This window comes from Astyanax mexicanus, chromosome 16, assembly GCF_023375975.1.
Source record: "Astyanax mexicanus isolate ESR-SI-001 chromosome 16, AstMex3_surface, whole genome shotgun sequence".
NCBI classification, from domain to species: Eukaryota; Metazoa; Chordata; class Actinopteri; order Characiformes; family Acestrorhamphidae; genus Astyanax; species Astyanax mexicanus.
In genome coordinates, this window is record NC_064423.1 from 9,195,677 (window position 1) to 9,217,444 (window position 21,768).

General features: G+C 42.1%; 2 protein-coding genes and 1 long non-coding RNA gene across 4 annotated transcripts; all 3 read left to right on the forward strand.

The window, feature by feature from the left end:
• The first annotated feature begins 1,095 nt into the window (after positions 1–1,095).
• slc38a7 (solute carrier family 38 member 7) lies at positions 1,096–8,701 on the forward strand. The gene is made up of 12 exons (XM_007260231.4): positions 1,096–1,345; positions 2,148–2,561; positions 3,068–3,121; positions 3,702–3,846; positions 4,115–4,256; positions 4,542–4,640; positions 4,762–4,819; positions 5,030–5,144; positions 5,499–5,646; positions 6,647–6,846; positions 7,090–7,141; positions 7,241–8,701. The coding sequence occupies exons 2-12, from the start codon at positions 2,298–2,300 to the stop codon at positions 7,356–7,358; spliced, it is 1,395 nt and encodes a 464-aa protein (XP_007260293.1). The 5' UTR covers positions 1,096–1,345; positions 2,148–2,297; the 3' UTR covers positions 7,359–8,701.
• Positions 8,702–10,220: 1,519 nt separating this feature from the next.
• mrpl21 (mitochondrial ribosomal protein L21) lies at positions 10,221–21,121 on the forward strand. 2 transcript variants are annotated; one of them, XM_007260230.4, is made up of 7 exons: positions 10,221–10,327; positions 17,697–17,757; positions 17,936–18,021; positions 18,897–19,060; positions 19,166–19,218; positions 19,606–19,709; positions 20,949–21,121. In XM_007260230.4, exons 1-7 carry the CDS (start codon positions 10,282–10,284, stop codon positions 21,011–21,013), a joined length of 579 nt encoding a protein of 192 aa, XP_007260292.3. In that variant the 5' UTR covers positions 10,221–10,281; the 3' UTR covers positions 21,014–21,121. The 2 variants fall into 2 exon arrangements, with proteins under 2 accessions (XP_007260292.3, XP_049321430.1); XM_049465473.1 differs by lacking the exon at positions 17,697–17,757 and having other exon boundaries at positions 10,230–10,327.
• LOC125782199 (uncharacterized) lies at positions 18,037–18,890 on the forward strand. The gene is made up of 3 exons (XR_007424800.1): positions 18,037–18,259; positions 18,302–18,343; positions 18,386–18,890. It is a non-coding gene; the product is annotated as an uncharacterized LOC125782199 (long non-coding RNA).
• Positions 21,122–21,768: the final 647 nt, after the last annotated feature.

Below are 21,768 nucleotides of genomic sequence, written 5' to 3' on the forward strand. Positions count from 1 at the left end.
AGTGCAGGGTTGCAGAGCCGGAGAACGACACAGCGGGCAGTGGAGAGCCAGGCTGGGAACATCAGGAACAGGGCATCTCCATACATGTAAAAGAGATAGATAGAGAAAACAGAAAGGAAAGGAAGAGAAAAAAAAAAGCAGAAGTTAGAAGGGCTGTGTAATAATTCTGAGTAGAAGGACAGGGCTGATTCCTGAAAGCTGGAACCACAGACGGACGCATCCAGGAAGACCGGCCGGCCAGGCGTCTCAGCACATGTGAGAAAGACAGAGAGAGAGAACAGAGAGGGGAGGGAAGAAAAAGGGGTTAGAATGGTTTTATAAAACTCTGCTGGAGTGGGATGGGCACTGGTAGCAGCAGCTCAGGACATGGGGAGAGAAAGAGAAAGCAGATGATTAGGACAGGGTTTATATTTGCTGGATAAGCTGTAAGAGGAAGAAAATTGTAATGAGACATTACTCAAAAGCTTGAGCAAATAGAAATGTTTTGAGTCTAGATTTAAAGATTGAGAGTGTGTCTGAGTCCCGTATATTAATAGGGAGGTTATTCCAAAGTTGGGGAGCTTTATAAAAGAACGCTCTTCCTCCTGCATAGTTTTTTCTAATACGCGGGACTAATAACAGGCCAGCGTCTTGGGAGCGGAGTGAACGCGGCGGATTGCAGTCCACAAGACTGCAGTTCAAACATCCTTATTCAGATTTATCTCTTTACAACTCTAATTAACTCATCTCTCACTCTTATCACATGATAACCAGATAACAGCCCCTATTTGATCACACCAGCTCCTTTCCAACATCACGGACGTCTTTTTCTGTAGACTGTGTGTAAATGTATGTGTATTTGTGAGTGAGGGGGTTGATTGTGTAGATCCATTACACAATTGGAACTGTCTCCCTCCAAACATACAGAAAATCACCAGCATTTACACTTTAATCAGGATTTTAATTGTGATTAATGATTTATGATACATGATTGTAGCAACAAAACATCACGTGACTGAAACCCTAAAATACATCCCCTGATCTAGCCATTTATCACATTCCAGTTCATCCCCTGACCTGAGCAGAATCAGCAGATATAAAGACTACATTACCCATAATGCTCCGCCGCGTCGGTGGTGGATCACATGGAGGTCACATGCTGGTGTTGCTGTATCAGCAGCAGAGCTGAAGGATGGTGAAACTGTCCTGCTGGAACAAAAGAACCGAACCCGAACACCGAGCCGAACACCCGACCCCAAACCGGGAACAGGACCAGGACCCGGACCAGCAACAGGACCAGTACCAATACCCCGAGCCGGGCTGTACCGGCCTGTTGATCAGTGAGCGGAGCAGCAGCGCTGAGCAGGTCAGAACCCGGGGGTTGTTGTTGGTTGGAGGAGAGAAGCTGGAAGTTACAGCCTGATTAACACTGTAATAATCAGCCCTGCTGTTCTCTGTGTTTAACGTTATATAATTACAGCAGAGTGGTCAGACCTCCAGATTCATACAGTCTAATATTTACTTCAGTCACCTGCACAGCTCTTCATCTCACCTCACACCGAGGGCTATTCGTGTTTATAATCAGCTCTACTTCTATAATTAACACTTTATTTATATCATTACATTATTTCTTTAGACCTTTTTCTGCTTGAGATTTTTTCACATTCTTGTGTTACACGGAAGTTGTAGTTTCCCAAGAGAGATGTTTAACCGCAGGCAGAGCTGAATAAGCGTCTTCAATAACTTCAACTCCCGTAATGCTTTGCGAGACCAGCTGACTTGTTGGAAACTCGGCAGCTATGCTACATGAATGAGGAGTTTAAAGCTAAAGCTGCTCAAACTAACAGTCAATAAACCTGTTATATAACACCATATACACTAACAACACTATATATACAATAATAACACTATACACTAATAACACTACTAGAACTATTTACACTATATATACTATATACATTATGTACACTAATAACTTCAATACATTATAAACACTATACATTAGTTACACTATATGCTTTATTAATTTGGATTTATTGTTTTTTACATGTGAACACTCACTGAAAGCTAACTTTCTGTGTATTTGGATAATAAAAGTTTTTTAGAGTTTACAGGTAAATACAGAAATTAAGTCTTACCTATCTTTCTGTTTCTGTTTTATTCTGTAGGTCCAGCGCTAAGCTCTGACTGTGGCCAATTATTTTCCCACACTTTGGAGTGTGCGCCAGTGTGTGAGAGGTTGTTGCACAATGTGTGTAAGGTTGTTGTGAGTGTTGTGAGGTTGTTGTGTGAGTGTGAGTAAGAGCAGGCGCAGAGGGATGTCGCGGGCGGATATGGCGGTGAACAGTGATGTGGGGGATTGGGGGTACAGTGAGGATGCCGGCGAGCGGGCGTGGCTGTTACAGAGCCCCAGTGTGGACTCCATTCAGGCTCCCAGCCAATCACAGCAGAGCAGAGGCGGGACTTCAACGCTGGCTGCTGTGTTTATAGTGGTGAATGCCGCTTTGGGGGCGGGGCTTCTGAACTTCCCTGCTGCGTTTAACATGGCTGGAGGAGTGACGGCGGGAGTGGTGCTGCAGATGGTGAGAGTTTTAATGTGAGAATAATATTTCAGCGTATTTTTGTGGAAAAATATGTCGGCAATGTAAAAAAATACATAACCTTATAAAATAACCTTAGAGCTTCAAGCTAAATAAAAAAAGCAAAATAGACTGCTTTCAATAGAAAAAACAGTTATCACTGTGGGCATTTTTAATCCTGATATTATTTCATTTTATTATTTTACGATATATTGTTAATGATATGATAAAGCACACCCGTAGTTTTAAGAGGGTTGTTCGGCCTCTTCTTCAGAAGGTAAAATTGATGCTGTTAGTTTTTCGTTAGGTAACTGATATTCCCACTGTAAATTGTTACTGTTGGCTCATGTCATAAAACTACCTTCACCATGCTTAACAGATGACCATTTTAATGACAAAAGTATCTTGCACAGGTGAAACCCAGACCAAAAGTAGACCTGTAGAGCTAGAGACCTAAATATCACATTCTGCTCTGTTTCCATTCCTTTATTATTCTGTTTTTTTTACAGTGTATGTTGGTCTTCATCATCACAGGCCTGGTGATCCTCGCTTACTGTTCTCAGGTAACAACACACACTCTCACACACACTATACACACAGAAACACACTCACACACACTGCATACACATACCTTATATACACAGAAACACACACACACACACACACACTGTATACACACACACTATACAGACTATACACGCACTCACTCACGCACACTGTACACACTAACACACTATACATACGCACATTATATATACACACACACTATATACACATACTATACACACACACACTATATATGCACACACTGTACATACTATACACACTCACTGTACACACATTTACACACTATTTATACACATACTCCCACACACTGTACACACACACACACTATATACACATTCACACACTATATACACATTCACACACTATATGCAAACTTATTATACACACTCTCACACACAGGCACTAAACTCACTTGCTATACACACACTCATACACTATATACACACACTCTCTCACACACACTACACACACAATACACACTATACACACACAAATACACACTACACACACACAATATGCCAACACACAAACACACTATACACACACTCACTTATAGTGCTGTGTGTGTGGTATTAGGTGAGTAATGAGGGGACGTATCAGGAGGTGGTGCGGGCGGTGTGCGGGAAGGTGTTGGGAGTTATCTGTGAGATCGCCATCGCTGTCTACACCTTCGGCACCTGCATCGCCTTCCTCATCATCATCGGAGACCAGCTAGACAAATGTGAGTTTCTTGTTTTTTTGATTCTTGTAAACAACAGTGACTTTTTAAAACAATATTGTGTTAGATTATTATAATCCCATTGCCTTATAAATCCCTCTGAGCTGAAATTGGGGAGAAGAACTGTGCAGTCATGTTACTGTACCACCTCAGTCCACATACGTCTTTCACTTCAGAAGCTGCTTCTGTATCTCTTAGCTTGTCAACAGGCTTCTAAAGTTTGCTGAGAACTGTAGACTGACGTTTTTTCTTTTGTTGTTTCTGTGAGCAGTGATTGGAGCAATGACCCACGACTCTGATCCAGTGAGCGCTCATTGGTTTACGGACCGCAGGTTCACTATAACCATCACCTCTGTGCTCGTTATCCTGCCGCTGTCCATTCCTAAAGAAATCGGCTTCCAGAAGTATGCCAGGTAATCTGTGACTCACGGTTTTACTTTTACATTTCACTTTAATTTGAATTAAAGCTTAGGCCAAATAGGAGAATAAAGTAGTCCACACTTTTTTTTGATAGAAAACTAGGTTTAGTTTTGCCATTACTGTTTAAGAAAAAAGCCATTTTGCCATTTTGGAGAAAGAAAAATCTTAATCTAAAATGATCTGCAGTGTTTAGTCCAGGTGTGCTTGACCCAGAATTGCCTGAACTGCTGTCATTAGTTCTTTTTGATATGCTTTTTTTCTGATTGGTTGATTTGTAGCACAATAAGCGTGATTGGCACCTGGTACGTGACAATCGTTGTCATCATCAAATACTTCTTACCTGACAAAAATATTACTCCCGGAGACATCCCAACCAGGTCTGTACTGAATTTCCCATCATTTCGATCAGTTAAATGCTGAGCTGTTTATTAAATGTATAATATATTATAATTTATAATATATAATTTATAAAATTTAATAAAATCGTTTTACTTTCAGCCCGACATCCTGGACTGATGTTTTCAACGCCATGCCCACAATCTGCTTTGGCTTTCAGGTGTGTGTGAGAGTGTGTGAGAGTGTGTGAGAGTGTGTGAGAGTGTGTGAGAGTGTGTGAGAGTGTGTGAGAGTGTGTGAGAGTGTGTGAGAGTGTGTGAGAGTGTGTGAGAGTGTGTGTTTGTGAAAGTGAGTCAGAGAGAGTGAGTCAGAGAGAGTGAGTAAGTGTGTGTGTTTTCTCTCTCTCTCTCTGTCTCTCACTCTCTATCAGTGTCATGTCAGCAGTGTTCCGGTGTTTAACAGTATGAAGAAAGCTGAGATTCGGCCTTGGGGAGGCGTGGTGACCGTCAGCATGATCATCTGCCTGTTTGTCTACACAGGCACAGGTGTGTGAGAGAGAGTGTGTTGCTTTTGTAAAATATCAGTATCTGGGGTCCTGTTTTAATACAGTTCATTAATTATGCAAGTGGTTAAAAATAATTCCTATGAAGCGTTTAGGAATTACAGCCTCCTCATGTTAGGAGTTTGAAAGTAATTGGATGAATGAACTTCACCACGAATAAAATGTTTATTTCTCATCTCATTTGTTTAATTCACAGTGCATTCTGAATAGTTCATAATGGATGCAGAATAATTAATTTTGTATACTGACCAAATCATACTGGACACAGATGTTTAATAATTGATAGTTCTGAATATTTTTAGTAAATATTAAATAATTAAAATGTGTTTCTCGGCAGGTGTGAGTGGTTTCCTGTCGTTTGGCTCTAATGTCAGTCAGGATGTTCTGATGTCGTATCCGTCAGATGATGTTGCTGTGGCCATTGCAAGAGCCTTCATCATCATCTGCGTGGTGACTTCCTATCCCATACTGCACTTCTGTGGCAGGTAATAAAAGGACACTTTTCATGTGCAACAGAATATATATGTAGGTTTGAAATGCATTCCAGTCAACCTACCAGCTTCCAAAGCTCCTGTAAAATCCACCAGCAGACTGGGACTGATTCTGTGGGGACAGTCAAGTCATCCATAAATGCTCTGATGGGTGGTTTCCAGCTTGACTTTTCCTGCAGAGACTCTTATCCTAATGTTACCATATTTTTTAGACTATAAGCCACACTTAATATCCTTCAATTTCTCAGGCAGCATTAGCATTAGCTGCTAATTCTGCTTAGCGCTTGCTCTTTGGCTGTTTAGTGGTGAGTATTATCGGCCTGTACCCTGCTGCTAACCCCAGCTAGCACTGCTGGAGCAGCATTAGCATTAGTTGCTAATTCTGCTTAGCGCTTGCTCTTTGGCTGTTTAGTGGTGAGTATTATCGGCCTGTACCCTGCTGCTAACCCCAGCTAGCACTGCTGGAGCAGCATTAGCATTAGTTGCTAACCGTGCTAACGCTAGCTCTTTGGCTGTTCAGAGGTGAGTATTATTGGCCTGTAAACTGCTGCTTACCCTAGCTAGCACTGCTGGAGCAACATTAGCATTACCCGCTAATATCACCCTGGCTTACCAGAGCACTCAGAGTTCCTTAGTGTAGCACTGTCAGGCGCTAGCGGTTAGCCACTAATGCTAATGCTCCGGCTTTGTTGAAAATCTGGAAATCTAAGCTTACTGTAAATAAACAGAAGTGCTTTACTCACCCAAATAAACTGTGTAGATTAACATCCAGCACTTGTTTGCCTTATGTATAAAATAGACCAAAAAATAGACTTTATTAATAGTGCGCCTTATAATCTGCTGCGCCTTACAGTGCGAAAAATATGGAATGTGATATTTTGCCAGTGTTTACTGCACCTCATTTTGAGTGTGTGTGGTTTGTGTATGATGTATGGTGTGTATGTTAACGATGTCTGTCTTTATGCTACTGTGTGTGTGTGTGTGTGTGCTGCAGGGCAGTGATAGAAGGTCTGTGGTTGAGGTTTAAAGGTGAGGAGGTGGACACTGACGTGGCTGGAGAGCGGCGGAGGCGTCTGATCCAAACCCTGGTCTGGTTCTGCTTCACGCTCCTCCTCGCTCTCTTCATCCCCGACATCGGCCGAGTCATATCTCTGATCGGGGGTCTCGCCGCCTGCTTCATCTTCGTCTTTCCAGGTACGCTGCACTATTTATTACACATGAGAAGTTCAGTCAAATATATAATTATTATATAAATGCAAAAACTACAGTGTATGTACAGTGGGGTGATAGAATATTTGCCCCTTTACAGATTTCTTTTGTTTTTGCATTCCAAAAGGTTCACATACTTTTTCTTAAACACTGAAACATTTGCTCTTTATATTTCACGCACTGAATATTACAGGATTTCAGACTCAGATTTCTGTTTCTGTTTATCAGGTTTGTGTTTAATTCAGGCTAAACTCTCGGAACATGATGTCCGTTCGGCCAGGTAAATACACTGCGCTCTTATTAATCATTAAACTGTTTATAATGTTAATGTTTGTGAATGAATGAAAGTGGTTTAATTACCTTCTGATTTTCTCTGTAGCTGGATGGCTCTCGTGGTTTATGGGGTTGTCATGGTTACAATTGGAGCATTCATCTTTGGCCAGACCACCACTAACGCCATCTACAAAGACATCATCAACCAGGATGAAAGCTCGTAGCCGGAGAGCAACATTCATCAACTAAACCACCCAGTGGACCTCGTTCTTCTGATTATTTTAAACCTACAATTGTAAAAAGACACTCAGACAAAAACACAAGCTACACCCATACCTCCATAATCAGACTGAGGGCCAATCAGCATGCAGCATCAGCTGTCCTCCTGTAGCTGTGTGTGAAAGGATCGGAAGGATTTTGGAAGTTTCATTCGAGTTTATTTTTGCCAATCAGAAACTACAACACTGTGTGTGCAGACCAATTAGATAATTAATTAAATTAAATTAAAGGGGAATTCCACCAAATTTCCCAGATTTCTGCATAAATCTGTAGCTGCGTTCCAATTAGAATTTATTTCAGAAATAAAATAGAATCATAAAAACTGACAATTTAAAAAGAACTCTGGATTTGTTTCCCAGTAACAACAGCAAAGGAGCTTTTAGATTATTTATGTTCACAAACACACACACACACACACACACACACACTATACACACACACTAAACACGTACACACACTACACACGCACACCAGTACCCACTCTGAATGACTTTCTGTTTCAGTTTAATTATGCAGAAGTTTTTATTGTACATTTGTTTTTACATTTCTGTGGCATTTTGTCATCACAAACTTGAAGCTGTATGTTTTTGTCGTGCTTTTTTAATGATGTGTAATAATTTTACTTGAATTTAATTCAGAATTGAAGATGAATACAAATGGGACTCTTTCCTCTGTGGAGGAACTCCATTATTCAGCTGCTAAATGGCTTGAAATGAGAATAATGAGCTGCTGTAGTTGAATTAGGTTTATTATTTAGTTCAGTTTTAACAGTCATATGATTTGCTATTATTGTAAAGGGACAATAAGATTTCTCTTCTGGTGGGAGAAGAGTTAAGAAAATGATATTTGATATGGGGTGGATTTTATATAAATATATCGATATAGTTATACATGGTTGTATATTATTTGGTTTGTTGTGTTTTACACAAGCATTAAGGTCATAAATTGGGGTTGCATGGTTTCATGACTCTTTCCTGATCCTCAGATCTGTCCATCACATTGTTTCTGCAGTAAATTGCTGTAACTCTGTTAATCTGTGTTTAAAGGATTTGGGCGAGTTTGTATTCAGTGATGAGTCTCGGGCGCATGCTGGAGGTTTACAGGTGTTTTTTTTTTTGTAATTATGTGAATTTTGTTTATGATCAGTAAAGGGAATTAATGCAGTCCAAACATATAATGTGATGTTTCAGCTTCACGCCAAGGAAAAATTCAAATTTTATGATGATTTACTCTCTCAGGCCTGATGAACAAATAAAATGATAAAATAATAAACATTCTACAAAACTGCTCTGATTGTTTTAGAATCTGCATAATTCCAGTGTGTGTGAACAGTGTGTAAAGTTCTAATCATTTAAATTCATTTAAAATGTAGTCAATTTGAGCTTTTCTACTGTTTTAAGAACCAAGAGTCTCATCTGACAAAAAACTGAATTTAATATTAATAGAAAAATAACCTACAGACCGTACTGACCCTACACACCATACAGACACTACAGACATCACTGACCCTACAGACCATACAGACACTACTGATTCTACTGACCGTACTGACCTTACTTACCGTACAGACACCACTGATCCTACTTACCGTACAGACACTACTGACCCTACTTACCGTACTGATCCTACTGATCGTATAGACACTACTGACCCTATTTACCGTACTGATCCTACTGACCGTACAGACACTACTGACCCTACAAACCATACAGACACTACTGACCCTACTTACCGTACAGACACCACTGACTGTACAGACACTACTGACCCTACTTACCGTACAGACACCACTGACCCTTTCCGTACAGACACCACTGACACTATTGACCGTACAGACACCACTGACAGAACAGACACTACTAACCCTACTGACCGTACAGACACCACTGACCGTACATACACTACTAACCGAACAGTCACTACTTACCGTACCCAGTAGTTAGATGCTCCTAATCAAATTGTTACCTGCATTAAAGACAGATGTCTCAATTAATCACTCAGACTTTAACCTCTACAATATGGGGAAGACCAAAATCTTTCTAAAGATTTCAGGGACAAGATCATAGACCTGCACAAGGCTGAAATGGGCTATAAAACCATAAATAAGAAACTGGGTGAGAAGAAGACAACTGATGGTGCAATAGTAAGAAAATGGAAGAAATACAAAATAACTTTCAATCAACATCAATCTGGGGCTCCATGCAAAATCTCACCTCGTGGGGTATCCTTAATCATGATCAGTAGAATGACGAGCACGTAATGTTGCAGCCAGGAAAGACACAAATGCAGTCTGAACACATCACACATTCCGGCCACGTCTTCCTTATGTATACAGCATGTACTTTCGTCAATATTACGTGCTCGTCACTGTACTGATCATGACTTTATGATGGCGGCGCCTGGGGATGTCGGTTATGCTACAGGTTGTAAACAGTGATTTTTACTTCTTGTGCACTTTAAAAGTTCTTAATGCAGTGTTTTAAGTGTCAGGGCTCTCTGAATTCTACCAATGAGGTGTAGAGCTACTGTGAGCGTAGATAAAGATGGAAAAAGTGATTTATCTGCTGGGGCAAAATATGCACCGTTAAAACCCATTCTAGCCTGTTTGTACAAACTGCGGATCTCGGAAATCTGTGGGAGAGCAGAGGTGGGATATTCAACAAGGGTTAGTACTCTTTATCATGTTTTACTACAACAAAAGTCCATTTTACAATGGAGTTCTCCTTTAATATTTAATTCTGGATCAATAAAGGATCCCGCATCATCACCCTATGTATAAGCAGTAATAGCGCGGTGTGGCCTGCAGGGGGCGGCACCGCTCATCTTTGCGTGACTCTTGAGAGTCCATGAAGAAGAAGAAGCAGGGGCATGATGGCAGCGCGCGTGGTGCTGAGAACTTTACAACAACAAACACGTAAATATCACCTTTATAACCACATTCATCACCTTTAATCATCTCTAATCACCTTTAGTTACCTATAACTACCGCTAAATACCATTAATTACCTTCGTAAATTACCTGCTCACTCAGTGAGCTAAAGCTCTGCAGAGTGTCCTTCATTTCCAATCCGCTTCTCTGCACCGGTCCCGAGTTGTGCTACCTTGTCAAATCGTGCTTCTCTAGTGAACATTTAAACGTAAAACTAAAAAAATAAGCACAGTTTAAGAAATATGCTTACAACAGGATATTTAGATAAGCTAACTAGCTTATAAGGAATAATAGCTTATTGTTATTTTTTATTCTTAATTGCTTTTTACACTTTTGTATCACTCTATAGAATGACCGTCAGTTGACGTTTAAAGCACACAAGATGAAGATAAACTGAAAAATGTGGGTCCGCGAAGGGTATATTGATGGGTTGCGCAACTCAGCTTTCCCGTTTTATACATCTAATATAATATCAGCTTATACAGCTCCACCACGATTTAAACTGGTTAAATATAAGTTTACACCGTTTCACTGTGCTTTTAACCAGTTTATACCACTTTACTGTGCTTTAAACCAGTTTATTATCAGTTTAAACCACTTCACTGAGTGATCACCGCAAAGCTCAGTTTATAAGAATGAGCTCATCCTGATTGGCATTGTCGATCCGTAATCAAACTCCTCTCTCTCTCTCTCTCTCTCTCTCTCTCTCTCTCTCTCTCTCTCTCTCACTCTCACTCTCTCACTCATCATTGGTAATGTAGTCAATTCTCCATTTACCCAGGTCCAAAATTTGTGTCCTCCTTTATTCCACTGTCTTTTAGTTTTTACCCACAGCTCTGTGGTCAAAAACGGTGTTCTTTTATTTGTGCAGAATAGCTCAAATTTGACAGTCCGCTGCTGAAATCCTCATTGATGTTTTTATTTCCAGCCGATTAGACTACTGTAACTCCTTGCTGGCTGGCTGGCATTAGTTCTTGCTCTGTCCATAAGCTTCAGATGTTACAAAACTCTGCTGCTCGGTTACTCACTCACACTCATTTTATGCCCAGTTTAAACCTGTTCTGCAGCATCTTCACTGGCTCCCTGTTAAATATAGGATCCAATACAAGATTCTCTTGCTTTCCTATAAGGCTATAAACAATATTGCACCTCCTTATCTGTCCAACCTCCTTCTTCCCTATGATCTGTCTCAATCTTAAAAGTCTTCAGCTGCCGGGCTTCTTAAAGTCACTTCTGCTAAACTCTGTGGCTTCGGTAATCAGGGTTTTCAGACTCGCTCCTCAAATATGAAACTCTCTCCAGATTGTGGTCAAACAATCTACTTTTCTTTCCATATTTAAATCTAATCTCAAGACTCACCTCTTTTCTATTGCCTTTGGCCTTCTCTCTGTTCAATTAGCTCTACTACTCATTCTTGTTGTCTAATTGTTATATTTTTGTAAGGCTGATGTGTCTAATTGTTGAACCTTTATTTATTGTGTTTTGTGTTTAATGTTTCTCTTTTATACCTACAACGGATTGTAAGCATCTTTGGGTTAAAAAAAAAAAAAAGGAATGACTGATTATTAGTAGCAGTAGTGCTGGGTGGTATACCGATGTGGAAACAATAACCGAAATGCATTTATCCTACAGCGCCATACCACTAGAGGTGCTGCGGAGCACAGTGCGGAACAGCACCGTCAAAAAAACACACAGCTGTGTGGAGTTAAACGCTGGTCTGCTCCTCTCTCCTGGTTTTGAATAGACCACTAAAGTTGTGCGTCATTCTGTAGTGCTCGTACAGCTTCCGTGTCTAAGCGTTTTTTCCCTATGAGAAAAATGAATGGGGTTTTTAAAAACCCGCCTCTGTCACATTCTGTGGGAAATAAATCTGTTCAGACCTCTGTATGTTTTATTCTGTGTACATTTTACTCCTGAAAAACACTGGATCCTCTGAATCACAAGATCGTTTAAGGGTCATAATGAGAAAAATGCTAACTTTAAGCTAATGCTACAGCGGAGTGAACTGACCTCCCGGCGCCGCTGCAGAGATTAGCAGGGGACTGTTTTCGGCACAACACCAGAGAACTCCAGCCGTCAGTTAGGAGCATTTTACACACAGCTGAGCCTAATAATGAACTTACTGCGCTTACTGAGGAGAGCTGAGAGTGTAACAGCCTAAAATCACTAAAACAGGTCAGTGATACTCCAGAACCAGCTGTAACACGTTTTAACATTTACCGTCTTTATTATGCAGTGAAATAAATGGGTGTTTCTGGTTCGTTGTCGCCTCAGTGAGGGCAGGTAGTGAGTTGATTAGTTGATTAGTTAGTTGATTAATTAATTGATTATTTGGGTCAGTTGTTGTAATTAGTATAAACTAATGACCGTAATTAAATACTAAACCCTTCGGGGAAGCGCTGCCAAACTGAGAGCCATTTTCTCTTATTATCTGCCTTTTAAAGCTCTAACACAGACTACACTGCTCAACATCACACTGCTCAACATTACTGAAAGAGTTTTCACCTGTTTAAATGCTTAATGATCCTCTGTGAAGTATAATCATCCAAACGTGATCTGATGGGAGTTCAATGGTGTGGTGCAGACTCCAGTCCGGGGTCATTTCCAGTCGCTGTCAAGTCAAGTCAAGTCAAGTAGTTTTATTGTCAATGCTGCATATGTACAGGACATACATAGAATTGAAATTACGTTACTCTCCTTCCCAATTTTACAGCAAGTACAGATAATGGATAATAAAGAAAAATAAAGAAAAAGGGGGAGACACTATGTGTACAATACAGCAGCAGGGACACAGACATACATGAGACAGAACAAGGTGCAGTAGTGGTGGGGGTGAAATAGATATATAAATAGAAATAAAAAGAGATAAATATATAATCTAAATCTAAATGAGTGGGAGACACTATATGTACAATACAACAAAAACACAATAGACATTTGTGAGACAGAAGATAATAGTGCAATATTAATGGTGATTAAGATCAAGTGACAATATAAATAGAACCCGTATAACAGTAGTGCAGTGTTGTATCTAGCTTAAGGCTGGTAAAGTTCTTAAAGTTCCCAGTTCTTGGGGAATTAAAGTGTGTATGACAGTGCAGCGTAACAGTAGTGCAGGTATTGGGTGTGTAGTGCAGGTCCTTTTACAAAAGTTACAGTACTGTGTGTGTTCTAGTGCAGAGTTTCAGTACTGTGTTGGTGGGAGGATGTGGGGTCAGGATGATGAGAGTGTGTGTGCTGTGGGCAGGATTGGGATGGGGGGTAGTGCGGGAAGAGAGTTCAGCATCCTCACAGCCTGATGGATGGGGCTGTCTCGCAGTCTGCTGGTCCTAGACCCGAGACTCCGCAGTCTTCTCCCTGATGGCAGCAGGCTGAAGAAGCTGTGTAGTGGGTGGGAGGGATCTCCTGCCAGACGGAGGGCTTTCCGCGTGAGGCGGGAGCTGTACAGGTCCTGAAGGGAGGGGAGAGAGGTGCCAACGATCTTCTCAGCTGCTCTCACGATGCGCTGGAGGGTCCTGCGGCAGGATGCTGTGCAGGCCCCGTACCACACGGTGAAACAGCTGGTCAGGATGCTCTCGATGGCCCCTCTGTAGAAAGTGGTCATGATGGGGGTGGGGGCTCCAGCTCTTCTCAGCTTGCGGAGAAAGTAGAGACGCTGGTTTGCCTTCCTGGCCAGTGATGCTGAGTTGGTGCTCCAGGAGAGGTCCTCTGTGACGTGCACACCCAGGAACTTGGTGCTGCTCACCCTCTCCACAGCAGTTCCGTTGATGGACAGAGGAGTGTGCAGTGTGTGAGTTCTCCTGAAGTCCACAACAATCTCCTTAGTCTTCTCTGTGTTCAGAGAGAGATTGTTGTGTTTGCACCAGGAGGCCAGGCGGCTCACCTCGCTCCTGTAGTGTGACTCATCGTTGTTGCTGATGAGACCCACCACCGTCGTGTCATCCGCAAACTTGACGAAGAGGTTGGAGGTGTGTTCTGGTGTGCAGTCGTGGGTCAGCAGAGTGAACAGGAGGGGGCTCAGTACACATCCTTGGGGAGCCCCTGTGTTCAGTGTGGTGATGCTGGATGTGTTGCTGCCAACCCGCACTGCCTGTGGTCTACCAGTCAGGAAGTCCAACAGCCAGTTGCACAGGGAAGTGCTCAGCCCCAGACTGTCCAGTTTGTGTATGAGCTGTTGGGGGATGATTGTGTTGAATGCTGAACTGAAGTCAACAAACAGCATTCTGACGTAGGTGTCTTTCTTGTCCAGGTGTGTGAGGGCTGAGTGGAGAACAGTGGAGATGGCATCATCGGTCGAGCGATTTGACCGATATGCAAACTGGTAGGGGTCCAGGGAGGAGGGGAGTGAAGACTTGATATGGTGCATGACTAGTCGTTCGAAGCACTTCATGAGGATGGGGGTGAGTGCAACCGGACGATAGTCGTTGAGACAGGATGGCGATGCCTTCTTAGGGACAGGGATGATGGTGGTGGCTTTGAAGCATGTGGGAACCACCGCCTGACTCAGAGAGGTGTTGTAGATGTCCGTATAAACCTCTGCGAGTTCCCAGGCACAGTCCTTCAGCACACGACCAGGAATGTTGTCAGGTCCAGGAGATTTTCGAGCATTGATCCTGCTGAATGCTCTCCTCACACTGTCTTGGGAGAGCGTTAGCACCTGGTCACCAGGAGGAGGGATGGATTTCTGGGCGGGTGTGTTGTTGAGTGGCTCGAACCTTGCGAAGAATCCATTCAGGTCGTTCAGCAGAGATGTGTCGCTGTTGCAGGTCTGTGGATGGGGTTTGTAGCCTGTGATAGACTGAATCCCTTGCCACAGGTTCCGTGTGTCTCTGCTGTCGCTGAAGCGTTGGGATATCTTCTTGGAGTACTGCCTCTTAGCTTTCCTGATGCCGCGGGACAGGTTGGCCCTGGCTGTCCTCAGGCCTGCCTGGTCTCCAGCTGTGAAGGCTGCATTTCTAGCCTTCAGGAGCTTGTGGACCTCTCCTGTCAGCCATGGCTTCTGATTAGCCCGAACAGTGATGGTCTTGAGGTCGGTTACATCATCAATGCACTTGGTGATGTAGGCAGAGACAGTTTCTGTGTACTCCTGAATGTCCGTGGAGTTGTTGTGGGTGGCAGCCTCTCTAAACATGTTCCAGTCTGTTGTGCTGAAACAGTCCTGAAGTGCCTCTGAGGAACCCTCTGGCCACACTCGTACCTGCTTCAGAACTGGTTTGGAGACTTTAACCAGTGGTCTGTAAGCTGGCATTAGCATAATGGTGAGGTGGTCAGACGCTCCGAGGTGGGGGAGGGGGGAGGCTCTGTAAGCCCCTCTTTTTGTAGTAAAGACCTGGTCCAAAGTGTTGTTTCCCCTGGTTGGAAAGTCTATGTGTTTAAAAAGTCCAGAAAACACACTCTTTGGGTCTGCATGGTTGAAATCTCCAGCCAGAATGAGAAAAGCATCTGGGTGTGCTGTCTGCTGCTCACTGATGTACTGGTACAGTTCATTCAGTGCTTCACTCCTCACGCTGTTGTTGGAGGTCGGAGGGATGTAAACAGCAGCGATCAGCACGGCGGAGAAATCTCTCGGTAGATAGAACGGACGGCATTTGATAATCATCAGTTCCACTACCGGTGAGCAGTGTTTACAGACCACAACAACGTTCCGACACCAAGCATCGCTGATGTAAACACAGAGTCCGCCGCCGCGGCTCTTACCTCCGTCAGCTAGCGCGCGGTCCGCCCGATAGCATGTTAGCCTCTCCAGCTGAACGGCATGGTCCGGGACGCTGTTGTTGAGCCAAGTTTCCGTGAAAATATAAACACAACAGTCTCTCACGGTCTTCTGAGTTGACTGAAGTAAGCGGATGTAGTCCAGTTTATTGTCCAACGATCTTACATTCGCCAAAAGCATGGTGGGGATAGCTGGCTTGTGTGGGCTAGCTGCTAGCCTCGCTCGGATACCTCCCCGCTTACCGCGCTTCTGCCGTCTCTCCCGCCGCCTGTGGCGCTTCCATTGTGGGCGAGCTGCAGCGGTGGGGGTCGGTGGGGGTGCGGGTGTCCGGAGCACGCCGCAGGCTCGCAGCTCTTCTCGGAGATCGCGGTTTAAATCCAAAAGTGAGTTTCTACCGGCTTCCAGCAGAAACTCACGGCTGTAGGTGCGTTTCAGGACGTGAACGCACGACAAAGACGTACAAAAACAGGACAAAAAACACGAAAGCGCTGTATCCTCGGGAGAGCGAGAAGCCGCAGCGTGTGCACGCGCCGCCATCTTTATGTTTAAAGATGGCGGCGCTGTGACGCTGTGCTGTGACGTCAGTTATTCATTAGCTTAAAGTTAGCATTTTTCTGATTACTTTCCTTAAACAATCTTGAAATTCAGAAGATCCAGTGATGTTTAGGAGGTAAATGTTCACAGAATAAAACGTACAGGGTTCTGAACATATTTATTTACCACAGAATGTGACAGAGACCAGTTTTTGAAAAGACCATTCAAATCCCGTATTGACTTGGACGACTTCAGTGGTCTATGGCTACTTTGACTCCCACACTTTGACTCCCATAATAAAAGCTTAATCATGCTAAAATAAATAAATAAATAAAATAAAAATACCGTAAAACCGCTAGAATCGTAAAAAAAAGAATAGTTATATACATTTTTAGCCATAGCGCCCAGCACTAATTATTATTATTTATTACCAATACAGCTTAACCCGGTTTAGTATCAGTTTATACCATTTCACTTTGTTTTAACCTGGTTTAATATTTGTTTATACCGCCTTTCTCTGCTTTAAACTGCTAATTTAAAAGGAATAATATTGGCAAATTGAATCAGTTCATTCTCTCGCTCTTTCACACTTTCTCACTCTTTGACTAACTCACTCTTTCACTTACACGCATGTGTGCACGCATTTCCTGTCGAAAAAAGCAATTTATGCAGCTACACTAGTGTTTAATTCCTCTATTAAAACTTTCATTTAAACTGAGAAACTTGTTAAACTAACTTAGTAAATCTATCCTGAGGTATTATATAATACAGTAGGTCTAGTCTAAATAATTGATTAATAATATAATATTCTTAATCATAATTAATCATTGTTGTGTGATTTGTTTTTAGTTTGTGTATTTAAGAAAAGATGTATAATTAAATGGAAATCATGTATATTGCTGTTTCGTACTTGTTTTTCTTTTTTTTTTTTTTACTTTGTTGCCAAAGTATAAGATCGGATTTACACAAGGAATTTATTGTTGTTTATAACATTTATGGCAGATTTGTTTATAGAGCTCTTTAGAGACAGTGGCATATATTAAGAGTTCAGTAGTATAATTAGTCTGTGGTAATTAGGTGGGTAATTAAGTGTTTCGTGTTTTACAGGATGTGCAGTGCCTTTCTTTGCGCAGTTCCAGAGAGCTAAAAGCACTGCCATCCCCTCAAGGTCAGTGTTTCAGCCCCAGCCTCTGCTGCAGAGTGATCCTGACTACTGACTGAGTTTATTCTAATGTTATATAGAGTTTTAAATGGGATCACATTCGGCATTTACTAATGCATTCTGCTTTTATAAATGGGGCAAAAATAATTAATTAAACTTCTGTATTTGTTTTGTTTTGTTACAGTTACATTCCACAGACGTCGTTGTCCAGGCCGCCGTGGCCGGAGCTGCCGGTGTTGGATAGAGAAGAGGAGCAAAAGCAGCACAGAGGCAGGAGACAGTTTATATTAGCTGATTAATGTCAGTGTGAAATGTGTTTGATTTAGCAGATGAAGCCTGTACGATGTTTTCTAAACATTTTTTATATTTTTGATTAATGCCCCAAACACTAGACTTTATGATTTATGATTTATGTTTTAATTAATCATAAAAAAAGGTTAATGAGGGCTGATAGTGAATAGTGATAGTGAATTATGGAAGTTGTAGTGAGGGCTGATAGTGGGTGCAGGTGAATTATGGGAGTTGGAGTGAGGGCTGATAGTGGATGCAGGTGAATTCTGGGAGTTGTAGTAAAGGCTAATAGTGGGTGCAGGTGAATTATGGCAGTTGTAGTGAGGGCTGATAGTGGGTGCAGGTGAATTATGGGAGTTGTAGTGAGGGCTGATAGTGGGTGCAGGTGAATTATGGGAGTTGGAGTGAGGGCTGTTAGTGGGTGCAGGTGAATTATGGGAGTTGGAGTGAGGGCTGATAGTGGGTGCAGGTGAATTATGGGAGTTGGAGTGAGGGCTGATAGTGGGTGCAGGTGAATTATGGGAGTTGGAGTGAGGGCTGATATTGGGTGCAGGTGAATTATGGGAGTTGGAGTGAGGGCTGTTAGTGGGTGCAGGTGAATTATGGGAGTTGTAGTAAAGGCTGATAGTGGGTGCAGGTGAATTATGGGAGTTGTAATGAGGTCTGATAGTGGGTGCAGGTGAATTATGGGAGTTGGAGTGAGGGCTGATAGTGGGTGCAGGTGAATTATGGGAGTTGGAGTGAGGGCTGATATTGGGTGCAGGTGAATTATGGGAGTTGTAGTGAGGGCTGAGAGCGGGAGCGGGTAGGTTTTTACATGTTAATCATTGTTTGTGTGTCTTTGTCTTGTGCAGCGGTTGTACAGAAGGTGAACGCCCTCATTGAGAACGGGGAATACGGCAGACTGTTTGCGGTCGTTCACTTTGCCAGCCGTCAGTGGAAAGTGACTAATGAAGATTTGATCCTGATTGAGAACCACATTGAGGCGGAGTGTGGAGATCGAATTATAATGGAAAAGGTGCCTGATCGGACTCTCCTGCTGATACTCAACTGTACTGTTTAAATTTATCACACTGATGCCAAACTGTCTGTCTGTCCGTCTGTCTCTGTGTTACGCATGCAGGTGCTGCTTGTTGGAGGAGAAGATTTCACACTCATAGGGAAGCCTCTGGTCAGGTATTTCATGTCCTTTTACGCAATATCACTATGTAAATATACTGTAGTGTAAATATACTGTGTGTGAATGTTTTAGAAGGATGATTTTCTGGTCAGTAAGTGCTTTATTTACTCAGTAAAACAATGAAATTACAATGATGTATTAATAATATTTATAAAAAATGACTTAGTCTAGTATTATTTATAGATTTACTGATATACAGTACTAATATATTAGTACTAAGTATGTGCAGCTGAATCACCTCTTTCAGATCAGTCCATCAGCCGGTTATCTCACCTCTGCAGTTCGGCTGAGGTCTGCAGGACTGTTATGAGCTGCACAGAGAGTCTCTGTTCTCTCAGTTTTCACACTGTCTGTCCATCTGTCTCTGCTGTTTTCACACCCAGCCGTGATTTAGTCAGAGTCGAGGCTACGGTTATCGAGAAGACAGAGTCCTGGCCCATGGTCCACATGAGGTTCAGGAAGAGACACAGATTCCAGAGGAAGAGAAGTGAGTATTGCAGCTTGAGCTGCTGATTTATGGTGTGATTCTGCCTGCAGGCCTGAACTGATATAAAATCCACTAAAGGAAGTTCCTGCACTCGCTGCTTTAATCCCCGGCCCTCTAATGAATCTCCGCCTCAGCTGTGCATATTTTATGATGCTATTTGTAAGTTCAGAGCTGCAGTGCAAGAGTAAAGTCATGATATAATATATACTGCATTTAACAGAAGATTAAAGTTTATAATGTACCCTGATAACATGCTGCCTCGTATCACAACTCTAGGTAAAGTGCTATTGAATTTTACTGCAGCCAGAGTCTGAGAGAGCACAACTTGCTGTTCTATCTCAGGGGAGTTTGATGGCATTTCCTTCCCTCATCACTCTCATTAGGATGATGGTCGGTACAGGCGTCTGTTAGCTGAGTTATCATAGCCGGGGATCTAGCGATTCCCTCTGACACCCCCCATTATTATTATTGTTAAAACCTCCGCTGCCTGCTGCTTCTTCCTGTGCGCGGGTGACATAACGCTGAGCGCATTGTCACATTAAAAGCGCATATTTTTTTAATTAAATAAGCGATAACTCGAGGCACAGAAAATTACTCGATCAATTTTTTTAATCGAGTAACTCTAATTACTCGAGTAATGGTTTCACCCCTAGTCGTAATGATACAGACTGCACTGCACGCAATGTACTGTACCGCACTCCCAGTGCAATTACACCGTGTCACCAGAGAGGGCTTCAAATCCCCAAAACTTACAGACTAACACTTTAATAAAAAAAAAAATTCTCCCAAAAGGCAGAAGTGGTTATGTGGTTATTTGAGTTATGAGTTAAATAATCAGTGTTTTATTGTGCCAGGCCCCGGAGTCTGCTCAGCCCCTCAGTTACTGAGGTTCTGCAGTTCTGCCAGTGAATGGCCTGAATTCCTGGGCATGCCCAAACGCCAATTATCAGCTAAATATAGTTTTGGTGATTTGCTAGAAGTAAACAGGAACGCTGGCTTTGCTCAGGCAGCGGAAATACATAAATTCAGTAGCAGCTTTCACTTTTATGAATGTTCCCAGCAAGGAGAGCTGCATTCCAGCACAGGACTGGAAAATATTTTACTATTTACTGGTTAAAAAAAAAACCTCTGACCTCATGATAATGTGGATGTTTTCTGTTCATGTGCTGCATGCGCAAATACTGATGTCCTGATTTAGAAACAGTGTTTTTTACTGTACGGTGCATGTGTGTTTTGCAGTTATTGTACAGCCACAGACGGTTCTGCGGATCAACAGCATCGAGGTGTCGCCGGGACTCATCTGATCCGTCAGTGTTTTACTGTATATCTGTGTTCTTTATTGGTTATTTATCTGAAGATTATCTGAAGGTTGATACCCGTCTGTATGTTTAATAAAGCTGCTGGTGATTCTATTTTGTTGTTGTTGTTGTTTTTTAGTATAAGTTTGGATAAATTTCACATTTTGGGATAAATTTTAAAGCAATGCTGTGAATAGTTAACTCCTATTGAATCTGACATATTTATTAGTTTGTTTTTCCAAGAACAAGTTTAACTCTTTGGATGATTCCTGTGAAATATTTTGTGTTCAGTTGTGGTTTTATTAAAATTAATAGGAAATATTATAATAATAATATATGTAGTGTTTGTTTCTCAAGTGTTTCGCTCAGACCAGCTGTGGGTGAGAGATTCAGTGCGGGTGGCCTGACCAGTACCTCAGCATTACCCATCAGACCCTGCCCATATCATTTACATCTGAACACTCTTTTACCAGGCAGGGTCACACTAAATGGTACATAAATCATATTTAATACCACATCAGCCAAAATAAGGAGCATACCTATTGCTAATTATCTCGGTAATAAATAAACACAGTCTAGTGCTGTAATACACAAGTCCTCAGGGTAACGTGGAAATACGATATTTATATTGTGTCAGGTGAAAATCTAAAACATATCTGTTAAAGGTGAATTATGTAGAAGCTGTGAGCCACAATTGATGATCCCCAATGTTACAGAAGCATTTTTGCAAAAAATCTAATTAATGTATTATAAAATATAAC